The 15,023-nt window shown below is 33.5% G+C and overlaps 1 protein-coding gene across 2 annotated transcripts in view; it reads left to right on the top strand.

Annotated features, from left to right (window-relative positions):
* The window catches only part of LOC134727540 (uncharacterized), a 29,772-nt gene that overhangs the window by 7,602 nt on the left and 7,147 nt on the right, over positions 1-15,023 (top strand). For both annotated transcript variants that reach the window (XM_063591931.1, XM_063591924.1), the window contains exons 7-15: positions 2,521-2,594; positions 6,384-6,463; positions 7,206-7,289; positions 7,900-7,961; positions 8,245-8,322; positions 9,435-9,540; positions 10,775-11,140; positions 11,635-11,719; positions 13,910-13,974. In XM_063591931.1, coding sequence (XP_063448001.1) covers positions 2,521-2,594; positions 6,384-6,463; positions 7,206-7,289; positions 7,900-7,961; positions 8,245-8,322; positions 9,435-9,540; positions 10,775-11,140; positions 11,635-11,719; positions 13,910-13,974 — 1,000 coding nt within the window. The remainder of the gene's footprint in view (positions 1-2,520; positions 2,595-6,383; positions 6,464-7,205; positions 7,290-7,899; positions 7,962-8,244; positions 8,323-9,434; positions 9,541-10,774; positions 11,141-11,634; positions 11,720-13,909; positions 13,975-15,023) is intronic.

Here is a 15,023-nt window from a genome sequence, read left to right as displayed (position 1 = left end):
ATCGAACCTTTTGTAGCAATCGGAGATTAGTCTGAGCTCTGCGGAATGAAACGACTGACATTATAAGGGTTATAAAACAGCCATATTCGGATTATTCATAAAACCCAGGAATGAGTTATCGACCGATATTTGACCGGAAAGGGACGTTTTATCTTCATTTACAATGATTAACTCCATCTTGTAACATTTTGGAAACAATACAAGCAAAAGGGATCATATATTTCATTTTCCCCCCTGAAAAGACGTCATTTTGAAAATCCAAGATGGCCGCCGTGATCGGATGGATTTTTGTCGTGGCTATCCCCCTAATATGACTACATACAACTAAATCATTGTTGTATGATATGTTAAACAGATCTCAAGTTTATAGCTGTTGTGTTTATATTTGCTGTAAGTTTTGTTGTTTCAAAATTACTTTTTTTTTTATTTCGGATTCAAAACTTTAAGACTGTTTATGAAGTTTTTACACCTAAAAAAATCATTGAATGTAGGATGTGTACTGATTGATATTTAAATCTCCGATACGTTTTTTTTAATTGCTTCTATTTGGCTTTGAAAAGCTGTCTGTAATTGCGAATACTCTCAGATCTGAACTGTTTGTCTTTTCTTGTGAGGGATCTAATGATTTGAGCTGAGACCTTTTCAACGGATTTTTAAAGTTGTGTTCTTACATGTATGTTGTACTGTTACACTCCCTTCCTGTGACGGTAGTGTAACAGTAGTACTACGATATAATATAGTGAAAGGTTGGTGCCTTCAAATTAGTTTACCCTGCCATATTCTATTTGTGCATATCGTAAGTGAGGAGCCTGTAATTACATGCATGGTCAGTAGATATAAGACAATATGGTACACGTATGATGGTCAAAGAGACAACTCTCCATCCAATTCTTCTCAATTTGTAAAAGCAAAAGTACGGCTTTCAACATGGAGCCTTTGCTCACATTGAACAGCAAGCTATCATATCAAGGGCAAACAAATTACTTGTGTAAAACCATTAAAACAGGACAAATAACGGTCAAATCTTAGACTATACAAAAAACAAGAGGCTGTCACAAAGACAGGAAACCGGATTTATTAATATTTATTTGTGTCCTGGCAATATCACAAGAACCATTACTGATAAATGGTGAAAGTGAAAATCGTCAATATCAAATTTGACCTCTATTTTGTCATCAGTATCAACATATTGAAATTGGAAAAGCTTAGATTGAATGGTTCACGAGTAAATGCAACAACGTGAATGGAAACGCCATTTTACAATCTTTCAAGAACCATAACTCCTGAACAGTAAAAGTTAAAATCGTCATTATTGAAATGGACCTCTATTTTGTCATCAGTAACAACATATAAAAATTTCAATAGCTTTGGTTGAATGGTTTATGAGAAAATGCACGGACACGACTGGAAACACCATTTTTCAATCTTTCAAGAACCATAACTCCTGAACAGTAAAAGTCAAAATCGTCATTATTGAACTTGACCTCCATTTTGTCATCAGTAACAACATATTAAAATTTGGAAAGCTTTGGTAGAACAGTTCATGCGTAAATGCACGGACACGACTGGAAACTCCATTTTCAATCTTTCAAGAACCATAACTCCTGAACGGTAAAAGTCAAAACCGCCATTATTGAACTTGACCTTCATCTAGTTGTCAGTAACAACATATTAAAATTTTAAAAGCTTTGATTCAACGGTTCATGAGTTAATGCACGGACAACATTTGATTGGCGCCCGTCCGCCCGCCCGCCCGACTGCCCGCCGTACATCCCCAAATCAATAACCGACATTTTTGTCACAAAAATCCGGTTAAAAAACAAGAAACGAGAAACGAGAAACATTTATAAATCAAATAAAAAAGCGACAACCACTAAACATCAGGTTCCAGACTTAGGATAGGTGCAAACAAATGCAACTGGTTCAAACGTTTTTATAGTCGCCAAACTTCAATTAAAGCTTTTGTTTTTATTTGTTTTACGTTTATTGTTTATCAAAGCTCTTCATATTGTTGTGCAAAGGTAAAGGGGATGCTTTGCGCCTTAAAATCTGTTTAGCCCCCCACATAGTTAATGTTTCTGGCCCAAATGAGGAGCATGTAGTTCAGTGGTTGTCGTTGGGTCGTGTCTGTCATATTTGATTTTCGTAAATTATTTGATTTTTAAATTAGTTTGTCTTTGTCGAATTGTTTCATATTTTTCATATCGGTGCTTTGATATCGGACTATTAATACTGTTGTAATTTTTCTCATCGTTGAATGCCGTACGGTTGTCTATAATTGTTAACATCCACTTCATTTGAACTTCGGTTGTTAGTTGTCTCGTGGCAATCATACATTTTGTACAATCATACCATATCTCTTTATTTTTTATTTTTTTTCTGTCGAAATTTATTTACAAATTAAATATAAAGAAAAACGGTGTGTAGACCATATAAAATAATCTACATACCCCTATATTTATATACAGAGTCTACAACATACAAATGTATATACAAGTTATTTTTATATCCATCTTTCAGTTTGGGAGCAAAAAGATTTATTATAAAAGAAGGTTACAGTGCTGAATATTGTTACCTTATTATTGTTGGTTCAGGTAAGTGTAATTTGTATAACGTCTTAGATCTAAATTATTTTCTGACCTACATGTATCACGGTGGGTATGGTTGTCCTGCGAGAGAACGTACTGTGCTAGTGATTTGGTCCTGACGGGTGCTGGTGGGTCCTGATTCTGTGCTGGTGGGTTTGTTTACATTGTATCAGAACGGCAATAAAACGACTGTTTTGTTGCTTAATTTTTCTCGGATGTGTCATAAGTACCATGCAAAGTATATTACAACAATATTATATTGCAAAAGTCGTGCAAGTTCGTTAAACGGAATTGTCCTGACGCTGTGCTGGTGATAAGAAAAACGGTCCTGGTTCTGTGCTTTTATATTTTAGTTAAAAGTGGCATATATTCAAGATCATTGATGCTGTACTGTTATTGACCTATTAGCTGTTGTCTGCTTTCTTGAAATTGACATTGTTGTGAATCTGTTTACTGTTATTATGAGAGAAAAAAAATACCCCTTTTTTATTTATTTTTTTAAATAACTGTAATCTTATTTTATTGGCCTGTTAATGGAACCCTTCTTGCCCCCTTTTAAGATAAGAAAATATGTTTACGATTTTCGGGATTACGATCATTTTGCAAGATCACCAAAATACGTTGTAATTTATACAATACTTATATAAAGTAGATGATGTGGTATGTTTGTTGTCAATGGACAAATTTCCATAAGAAACCAAAGGAAGTATGTGTTAACAACCATACGTCATCGTACGACCTTCAACAATAACCCATAAAATAAAAATGTAAAAGGTTTTGCATAAAAATGGAGAGCAAAAATATAGAACAAAGGACTTTCTGAGCGTTTGAATCATGTCTTTAGCAGCTTAAAACACATTTGTTTGTGAACAATTGAGTGCTGACTATAAGAACGACAATAGAATTGCGGGTTGTTTGTTTGTTGTGTTTTGTTTTTGGGGGTGGGGTGGGGAGGGATGGGGATAAGTTAGAGCGAGGTTACAGTGAAAGCTTGGAATAGTTTCCCGTAAGATTCAAAAGTTGTATTGTAAAAGAAAAATGTATCTTATAGCTATTAAGAATCACTTGCTGTAAGATTTTTCCAACAATTTTACTTTGTCTAAACGGTTATCAGGTTGGTTTTTTCGAAAGTTCGATAGAACATTAAAAAAAATCACTATTTTATGAAAGGGCAGGCTAGAATATGTCAGAGAATGAAGACGAGATAACCTAGAGAACACTAATAAAATTAAGATTTCTTAGCTTTTTTCATTTCAAAATAAATATTTTCATAGAATTATTATATTAAAATGTAGCCTTAATTTATATTTAAAAAAAAATGAATCTAAAGCCAGATATATCAAACATTTTTGTTTCCATCTATCCGTTTTCAGGACTTTAACAATCAACAATAACACGCCTGGAAAGTAAAATGCGTACTCGGCTGTCTGAAATCGACCATTTTTCAAAGATGCAAATTAAGTACTTATATCAATATTTTATCTTTTCGTGTACGGTTTATGACCCCTCCTGTGGACTGTCAATTCCGAAATGTGCAAACTGCAATAGTATCAAAACAGCACAGACGATGAATAATAGAGATATAATTTTGTACATATATCAAGGGGAAACTTCTTGCAAAGCATTAATATTTATAGTTCATTATTGTATTTAGTAGAAAAAGAGAATTTAGTGAAAATAAAATCACTATTTTTGTAGAAAATTCACAGACCTTTGTACAGAGATTTTTGTTATGTTTAGCATGGGATCAACACAATGGTTCATTACCGAGTAAAAAAAAATCAAAATGTCTATCTACCTTACACATTTCAGAAAATTCAGATCATATAACGAAACTGGTTCCAGCAACATTTATAAGCAATTTAAGATTGTGACCCTTGCAGTTTCCATTCACCACAAATATTCTCGTTACAACGAATCATTTTAAATACAAAATACGTGTTGCATGCAGCCTTTTGTTTATCTATTAATATATGTATACGGATAAAGTTATGAAAGGCAGCAGGGTCATCAGGGTGAGGAGTTCATTTCATCTGAAATAAATGCTAAGCATGATAGATCTAGAAAGCGACATATAATCATGACATTAAAAAAGTCTCTTCTTTTCGACTTTTTTCGAACAAATTGACACATAAAATGAATTATATAGTATTGTGGAATTTTTAACTTATTTTAAATACTATATATTGTTATCTGATATTGGACGAAAGATGTTGCCCTTTTATGTTAATATGTAATACAAGTTCAGATCATTTGAAAACACATATTAAACAGCCAAATGGATGCACAAGAGCTAAAATAGGAGTCATAGATCCTGTTGTCAACAATTATCTGGCTAATTTGATTGATTTTGTAACATTTGTTTCAAATATGACCAACTTCTTATCCAAAATCACCAGCACCGTATCAGGACCCACCAGCACAATGACAGGACCCACCAGCACAGTATCATGCAGGACATGAATAAATTGAGAAAATGCTAAATTTTAATAAATTGCAATGTTTTTTCACAAAATTGTTTTGTCGTGTGGATTGCGGTATAGAAAGCGGACTCTATGAGCATTTTGGTTTTATTTTTTCAGTTCGAGATTTTCTGAAAATGAGCATTTTTGTGTTACGCTTACTAAAACAGTTTAGAGGGTAATTTTTTAATGGTTTATATATGAACCCATAAGAAACGAAATTGAAAAATCTCAACTGTTTTCTTCCATTTTTTATGAGTGAAAGCATCAAAAATCATCATTTTCGTCTTTGTTTACATTTTTTCATTGATCACCAGCACCCGTCAGGACCGAATCACCAGCACAGTACGTTCTCTCACAGGACAACCATACCCACCGTGTGTATGCTATAGATAGGCAGATGTGTTTAAAAAACATGAAACCATGCAAGGACATCGAGAGCAAGGTGATACAGAATTGGTATCAATAGTTTGGAATTTTAGATTTCTTTTAGTTACTGCATGCATGCATTGATACGGTATAGTTTTTGGTGTTTTTCTTTCAATATTTTTTGTCGGTATAATTGAACTTGAGTTTCTTTCCCAGTACTAAAATTTCATTGGAATTTCTATTATACTCATATTTTGTTTTTCCGATGCTTTCGTTCATAAAAATATGTACTGTAATATAAAAATAATAAGTCTAGTTTGATTCCCCATTCACTCCGTTATAAGCTAAATGTACCAATTCGGCCGCTTTTGTAATAATTTATGACGTAGTCTGCGATGTTGGTACATGTAACACGTAGTATGTGGCATATATGCTGACAGTCACGGTAGTCTGTTAATTTTACTCTCTTGTTAGACTCGAGACGGTTAAAACAGTTGGATGTATAGACGGATTATACACAAGTTGTTGAATAGATATATGAAGACGTGGCATGAGTGCCAATCATGCGAAACAACTCTCCATCCAGGTCACAATTTATAAAAATAAACATTATTGGTCAAGATACGGTCTTCAAACGGGGAAAACAAACGGTCTCATCTATATAAAAAACTAGGACCGAGAAACACGTATAAAGCGCATCAACAAACAACAACTACTGAACATCAGATTTCTGACTTAAGTGCAAACAATTGCATCGGGATTGAACGTTTTAATGGTACGAAACCTTTAATGGTACCAAAAAGTTTTTACTGCTTCATTGTTTTTTAAGTTGAGGGTTTATTTGTCTACTTTCTCTTTATTGTACACATACTTTTATTTATATCAACAACCTGCAGTACTTTTGAAAGAAGTGTAAACGACGTCTATAAAATATTCATTTAATGTAAATATTGTCACACTTTAGTAATAAGAGCTTGGCTTGATGAAGGTGCTATACGAGCAACCAGTGATGACAAACCTTTAAAAGAAGGTCAGATGTTTGGCGTAAGTAATATATGTGTATTATTACTGTTTTCTGTAAGCAACGTGTAATTGCACCCAAAGAATAGGACGACAAAAGACTCGTATAAGAACAATTAATTGTGACTGTTTATTTAACGCATTATGTAAATATAACGGAATTTGACGAGACTGTTATTAAAGAGAGAGGGTTAGCGCTATAGAACCAGGTTTAATCCACCATTTTCTACATTTGAAAATGCCTGTACCAAGTCAGGAATATGACAGTTCTTGTCTATTCGTTTTTGATGCGTTTTGTTATTTGATTTTGCCATGTGATTATGGACTTTCCGTATTGATTTTCCTCTGAGTTCAGTATTTTTGTGATTTTACTTTTTTCAACCATTTACTTACATATTGGAGTTATTATTCTTATTTACCCTTAACAGATTATAATTCCTTTAATACAAAATGTATAAATTAGAGGCAGTGTAAGATTACCAAGGCTATAATGTCGTAAATCAACCAAATGTCTTCAAGGTAAACAGCTAAGGGAATCACATAAACTACAAACGGAGCGAGATAGTGTACATAAACACACCATACATTATAGCAAAGTCAAATCGTTTACGCCAAACGCAGGTTTCGTCTACAAAAGACTCATCAGTGACGCTAAAGTGTCTCCTGTAATTTATACATTAACTATCATGCGAATAAATCAAATTACCATAATAAATCGGTGACTATTTGTCTTTAATTCTGTCTTTTACTGCCTTTTATTTTGCAGGAATCTGAGATGAAATCCTCAAGTCCTAGAAAAGCGTCCTATATATCAGCTTCCTATACAGAAATCTTACGGGTATCCGTCGAGGTAGGTTATTGTGGTATTCGATTATATAGCATACGTCAAGTAAGCCGTAATACTTTAGCTAACGAACCAGACACATTGGCAGCTATAATAGACAGAAGTTAGAGGAAAATAGCTTGAAAATCATATAATTTCTTGAATTTTGCAAGATTTAATTATTCAAGGAAATGTGTACAATTGTTTTATTACATTCAAGTTAATACACCTTATCGCTATTTGTCCGCCATTACTGGATATCACACAGGTTCCCGTAAAATTTTGACGTCATGAATCAAAATATCTGACGCCACAATGGAAAAGTGATTGTTGTATACGTCAAAAGTTCAAGCGGCCGGGTTGGCCGGCCGATAAAGCAAATAGCCATAAGGTGTATCCTTTAAGCATAGAACCTGAAGTCATGACTTATATTACTGGTATCTCAATCAATGAGGAGTTTCATTACTTAGAAAAGACACTGGAACATGTTGTTTGAATCTCGACCGATGAAATAGCAAAAAAGAATGATGGCTTGACAAGATTATACATTGGTTACCTACTTTTGTCATTTAATATTATATAATAAATATAACTAAAATTGTATTAAAATTTAAGGTTTGGTTTGTTTTTTACTTAGGATTATCATGACATATTTCTGGCAGGTGAGAAAGTCGGAAAAGACGATGTTCTACTATTAAAGTAAGCAACTTATTTTAATCCTATGCCAATTATCTCCCTTTAAAGTAGGAATATTTCATAGAATAATTATGATTAGATTCTTAATGAATAAATAAGTTAAAAAGTAATATTGTTTATAAACCTCGTGTTTAAATATTATCAGTAACACTTATTACTGTTGGAAAATGATTAATTTCGTCCAGGTTATCTTCACAATACATTTCCAAACAAATCTGTATTTTTACGTGTTTTTTTTCTGAATGCTTTGCATCTCAAAAACACTTCATTCATTTTGCTTTTACAGACAAATAGAAGTTTTTAACGGATGGGATCTAGAGAATATTGCAGGAAATAGTGAGAAAATTAAAAGAAAATATTTTCCGTGAGTCTATAATTATAGAATTGTGAATCACATTTTTTTTTAACAAATGTTTTTTTTTATGTACACTTGATTTTAAGCAAACGTATCAGCCCTTCGTTAATGACCAGAACCGTTGACTTCAATAATATTTAGGTTTTTGGGGTCCGGTGTTTAGAAATAATGTTCTTTGGACATTTTTCCATCGAACATGATATCGGTTTTATTTGGTAAATCTTTTATTTCATGTCCCGAGAAAAATAAGTTTTCTCTTCTGTTTTCAGTTTCTGTAGAATCAAGGCTAACAACATCGATTTGGCATGCTATGGCTCCTATTGTATAAATACATTCTATATGAGCCGAAAATCTTTTTTCATATATAGGAAATCCTGGAACTTGAATACTGTATCTGTTCAGATATCTTAAGTGTTTCAACCTCTAAATTATGTTTTTGCGAGACTTATTTCTTGGTACTAAAATGGATGTTGTTAGCCTTTGAAAATCAGTTGTTGTCATATCTCCGAAAGTTTACCGCCATCACATTATGATATATTTTCGTTAAAATAATGTCCTCCTTTCAATGTTCATGATATATCTGAATGTGAATACAAACTGGGTTTTACTTGCCTTGAGCAAAACGATGTTATACAGTGATACTTACCGTCCCACATCTTCGCTAGCCAATGGTAACTACCCGTGAAGAGAACGGGAGTGGATCGTAACCCTTGGCTAGCGAAGATGACCGTCCCAAAGTTCGATCAGTATTTACTAAGAATCGTAGTTTCTCCATGACGTGTTTTGTTGACTGCTGTGTGTCTATTCATATTTCTTGATTTGTAATGATTTTATCAGTGAAGTTTTCGGAGAATTATTTATTGTAAATCGTTATAACATACAAAATAAATGATAGAATAATAAGTGTATATTTTGAAGAAGAATACAAAGAATTGTGTATAAAGAAGAAATGGTACAATCTGCTTAGATCTCAAATATCAAAATTATTATATAAAATCTGATTATAATTATTATACATACAACATGTTAGATTTTAGACAACAAAAGGGACGCAACTTGAACAAGAATAAAATAAAAAGATGCCAGTTATTGACTCTATTTATTCAACATATATTTTCCAGAAATAATTGGATGGTAAAAGAGAACGAAAGTGAATACAACGACCCAGGAATTCGAAATAAAGGTTTAGATAGCAGACAATTTGAATGGATTTATATAGTTAAATCGGTAAGCTATTAGTATTTTTATTTTAAAAGTACGAACATATTTGCGAATTTCATGCCGCACATAGAATCATATTCAAAACAGTGTGGTCCTGGCCATTGATTGACGACCTAAATTATCCCATTGACTGGGACAGATTAGGCGAACGTTTGTCGGTAACAATCACTGCTCACTATGTACTTGTTAAAGACACTGAATCTGTGGGGTCGCCAAAGGTTCTCAACACCTAAATAAAGCAATTCGAAAAACGAATCCGGAATAATACGATGTGTTGAATTATATCAATAATATAAATCAAAACATAAAGGTTATTCCTGAATAATTTTTCGAATTATTTTATTATTAAAGGCGTTAAGAACCTTTGGTGACCCCACAGTTTAAATTCTATAATAAGTAAGAAGTGAGCAATGGTCGTTACAGACAAACGTTCACCCAATCTGTCCCAGTCAATGGGATAATTTAGGTCGTCAATCACCAATGGCCAGGACCACACTGTTTTAAATATGATTCTATGTTTAAACTGAAGAAGAGACGACATATACCGAGTGAACATTCTAAACTTTTTACCTTGACAGAAAATGAAAGAGACAAAACGACAAACAAGTTTACAAAACTACATCAAATAATTTAGAGTGAGCAACACGAATCCCACCAAATCTGGGTTTGATCACAGCTGCTTTTAAAAGCTAAGCAAGTCATATTCCACCAGTATAATCCGTTATGTTGATCATGGTAAGTTTTGTAAAGTGACATTCTAAGAAAAGAGGACGTTGTAATGGTTACATCAGATATCTGTTATAATTACAGTTACAACCATCTTGATCATTTAGACTTTAAGACTAAATGCGTTGACTAATAAATAAATTTAACGTGTGTTTTTCTTTTTATCACTGACATATAAAATAAACGTTGCAGTAAAGGTAGCGCCGATTTCGGTTCAGATTCTAGCAATTTATAATTCTGCATGATTTATAAAGTAATGAGACAATTAGAAATGAACACACTATTAACCTTATATGATTAAAACATGATCTTGTAAAAAAAAAAGTGTGTACATGCATCAGATGTTGGCGTTTTCCTTCTGTCGGTGCGTTCGTAATTTCCTTATTGGCACAACGGGTGCACGATGCGTAATTTTCTGTCAAAACTAATTATTAATCGTTTATCTGGCATTTTTTGGCAAGTATCTACAAACGCATACTATTAATATTGACACATTACAATTTAATATTTACAGGGTTCAATAACAGTTATGACGATTTTAGACAAAATTAAACCAACAATAAACCAAACGACTGGAAATTATTCAGAAAAAGCACATACGGGGGATGGATATTTAGCATTTCTGACTAAAGGAGCGGAATATGAAAGATTTTCTGCATACAATTCTACAAAGTGTTTATCTCGACCTCTGTCTGCAAACAATTCATACACAACAAATGTTGATGTGAAATCTGCTCCCCTTCTTCATCGACTTCATCATTTACTTCGACCAAAATCAACCGAAAATGGAGAAAGATTTATCAGCACACCAGACTCATTGAAAGGGAAACACATACCAACATCAGCAATAAGTTCAAAACTTGTATCTATACCTAAAAAGGTTGGTTTTTTTTTTAACAGTACAAGAAAGTTGTTATGAGGATCAATTATTGTATCAAAATATGTATATTGAGTCATGTTTCCGCCGATGAAAGATGCCCCTATCAAGTATTTGAAACAAATGCATAGATAACAGGCTTCTTACACGAAACGGACACATATTATAATGTGGTGGGGTTAAACATAATTATCGCGGAAGAATTCCCACACATTACGTTGGGACAGTGGTGTAACAGCATAACATATGAACAAACTAAAAAAGGACTCAACTCAGCAGATGGATATGAAATAAAAAACAACTAACAAACAAACGAAGGAAACAAAGTACATATTACAGAGGAATAATAGTTACTGAAACATAACTCAAAGCTCCATAGCAACTTATAAAAGTCCAAAAACACTAGCAACTAATAAAAAGTCATGTTTCTAAGAATTAATCTAAATAGGTCAACAATATTTTTTTTTTATGAAAATGAATATATCTTTTATTCATAGAGACGACAATCTTGTCATAGAAGAGATCAGTCAACACCAACACCCACACCAGAAATACATCGAGACGATTCATCGCTAGCTGAAGGTACGTTTCTGCTTCGACGTATCTAGTTTATATATCAGTTCAGTATCGTTTTTTTTATTATTTAAAAGCTTTGGATAATGTCTGCAACTTTGAAAATTATTGTCAATTGTAAAGAAATTTGAGTAAAAGTATATAAATAAAACCTTGGATATATATTAGCCACTTACGGTGTACTACCATGTTAGGAATGCAACCAACTGTCCGTATATCATATTTAACAAATATTTGTTACTTGAAACTCAACATATACCCTCACGACACTTACCAAAGAGGAAATCCTTGATAATCATAGGTTTGTTCTTTTGTTCCTTTGGTATTTCAACCAAAGATGAAGAACTGGATCTTCCATCACTGCATTGGATACCTAAACTACATAAGTGTCCTTACAAACAACGGTATATTGCTGGGTCTTCCAAGTGCTCCACGAAACCTCTTTCTAAATTATTAACATCAATTTTATCAGCAATCAAAGACGGGCTTCAAAGTTATTGTGAAACTGCCTATTCTAGAGGTGGCGTGAATCAGATGTGGATACTTAAAAATTCCAAAGATCTTTTAGAGTACATACAATCTAACTCTCTTTCATCTTGTAACAGTATTAAAACATTTGACTTTTTCTACTCTTTACACAAGTATTCCACATTCCAAACTAAAAGACAAATTAAAAGAGTTGGTATTACTTTGCTTCATAAAAAAGAATGGCCAACGTAGATACAAGTATCTTGTCCTAGGGAGGGACAAATCCTGCTGTGTAAAGAATCATTCTGATTCAAACAAAAAATTCTCTGAAACCGATATTATCAAGATGCTTGATTTCTTGATTGACCACATATTTGTTACGTTCGGAGGACGTGTTTTTCAACAGGTTGTTGGCATCCTAATGGGAACATACTGTGCCCCTCTACTTGCCGACTTGTTTCTTTATTATTATGATGCTGACTTCATGCAGGAACTTCTTAGAAAGAAAGATAGGAAGTTAGCAATATCCTTTAACTCTACTTTCCGCTATATAGATGACGTTCTTTCACTAAACAATTCAAAATTTCGTGACTATGTGGAACGCATCTATCCCACCGAATTGGAGATAAAGGATACTACAGATACAGTTAAGTCGGCTTCATATCTTGACTTACATCTAGAAATTGACAATGAGGGCCGGTTGTAGACAAAACTTTACGATAAAAGAGATGATTTCAGCTTTCCAATTGTGAACTCTCCATTTCTAAGTAGCAACATTCCCGCAGCACCTGTATACGGGGTATATATCTCCCAATTGATACGATATTCCCGTGCTTGCATTTCCTATCATGATTTTCTTGATAGAGGGTTACTTCTCAAGAGGAAGCTATTAAACCAAGAGTTGAAATCATCCCTTCGTAAATTTTACGGACGCCATCACGAGTTGATTGACCGTTATGGAATAACCGTTTCACAAATGATATCGGATATGTTCCTTACGTCGTAACTACAATCCCCTTCCCTTTCATGAATTATCTACCGAATGAGACTATTTACCGGATTTGTAATCACATAAGCAACACGACGGGTGCCACATGTGGAGCAGGATCTGCTTACCCTTACGGAGCACCTGAGATCACCCCTAGTTTTTGGTGGGATTCGTGTTGTTTATTCTTTAGTTTTCCATGTTGTGTCATGTGTACTATTGTTTTTCTGTTTGTCTTTTTCATTTTTAGCCATGGCGTTGTCAGTTTGTTTTAGATTTATGAGTTTTACTGTCCCTTTGGTATCTTTCGTCCCTCTTTTGTTATCTTAAACTGAAATCATAACAATGAAACTCTCTCTCTCTTGATTGAGAAATTTCAAGAAATTTTAAAAGTCATGACTTCATGAAATGCAGGGATGTGCGAATAAGTGGGTTGTTAGTTAATCTGTTAGACAGCTGCTTGTTCATAATCTTTTCTTAATTTAAGAAGAACAACCATTCACATTTTTAATGACATCTCTCAAATTACTTGGTCAAAGAGAACAAAAACAATCTCTATTGTACTTGTGTCCAGGGCCAACAGTTTCAATCATTAGTAAGAATAGTGTTTTATAACAAAATTTAGTTTAAACCGAACCATATTTATATTGGTGAACATCTCACATCAGAAGTATTTAACAATTTATTTTGACTTTGAAAATTTGAGTTATCATTCTTTGAATTGAAGTTTATCAATAATATTTTAGATCGGATAGACAGTAGTATCAGAGACCCTTTTGATTCAAGGTTTGAAAAAACGTCAAGTAATCTGGTAAGTAAAATTGATTGTATTGTAAAAGCATTCTTCTATGATAAAGGAGAGGAATCATTTCTAATGTCATACCTTTCGATCAATATGCCGCCTCCAAGTAAAATTAACTACCGTTAAATTTAATTTACCCTACGGTACTAAAACTCTTCAAAGATGCATTATTTGAAAAGACCAATGCTGTATATTCAGGGTATCCCAAAAGTGAACAATAATTAATAAGGATCAACCAAAGATCTATAATTTCTTCAGTATAGGTAGGTAGTTATGGAGTGCAATGCTCTTTGCACGTTAAGAACCCTTGCAACAACTCTCTGATCGGTCCGTAGGTGGCCTGTTGCAATCTGAAATTTCTGTCCCTTTCCAAATGACCCCCATTTTCCAGTGGCAGTCAAGGTTTCTCCGCCATCATCCTCGATGGCCTTTTTTATAACTATATACCTATTGTATTTATTGTTAACTTGTTTTCGTCCTGAACATGTATGCGATATTTGCCACTGGACTTTAAGCAACCAACAATCAATTAATCAATTAAGAATTCGTATTACATATACATAAAAGCTACTCACACCCAGATTACTATCAAAATAATAGTGAATGGTTGTTATAGAGACATCCAAAATAACTGCACTCTTTACGAAGCCGATCGCAACAGCTTTGGTAACTCGAAACGTATTTTACCAGGCCTGAAACTGAAACAATGCTGTTCTTAATACATTAACTTGCCATGAGCTTGTGTAAGTAACGATAAATGTACAGTAAATGAGCAAAAGATTTTGGAAAAATGTTGCATTCAACTTTTGGTCAATCTCAATAATTTTCATAAATATTAGCGGTTGATTTTATTCTAAATCGGCGACAGAAAGCAAACAATATCGTCGAACAATTCTCTTACATTTGTCCTCATTTCGTCAAAAACTCGCATTTTCAGTAAAACTAGAACACACCCGTGATATCACGGGTCCTGAATTAAAGTAGATAACTATGCGCAAGCCTTATTTTAGTATTAGTATTGTCATCTGATAAAGTCATGCTGATTATAAAATACACAG

The sequence above is a fragment of the Mytilus trossulus genome, chromosome 1, assembly GCF_036588685.1.
Source record: "Mytilus trossulus isolate FHL-02 chromosome 1, PNRI_Mtr1.1.1.hap1, whole genome shotgun sequence".
Taxonomy (NCBI): Eukaryota; Metazoa; Mollusca; class Bivalvia; order Mytilida; family Mytilidae; genus Mytilus; species Mytilus trossulus.
The sequence above is the reverse complement of the archived record's forward strand: the minus strand, read 5'-3'. Positions and strand labels throughout refer to the sequence as shown.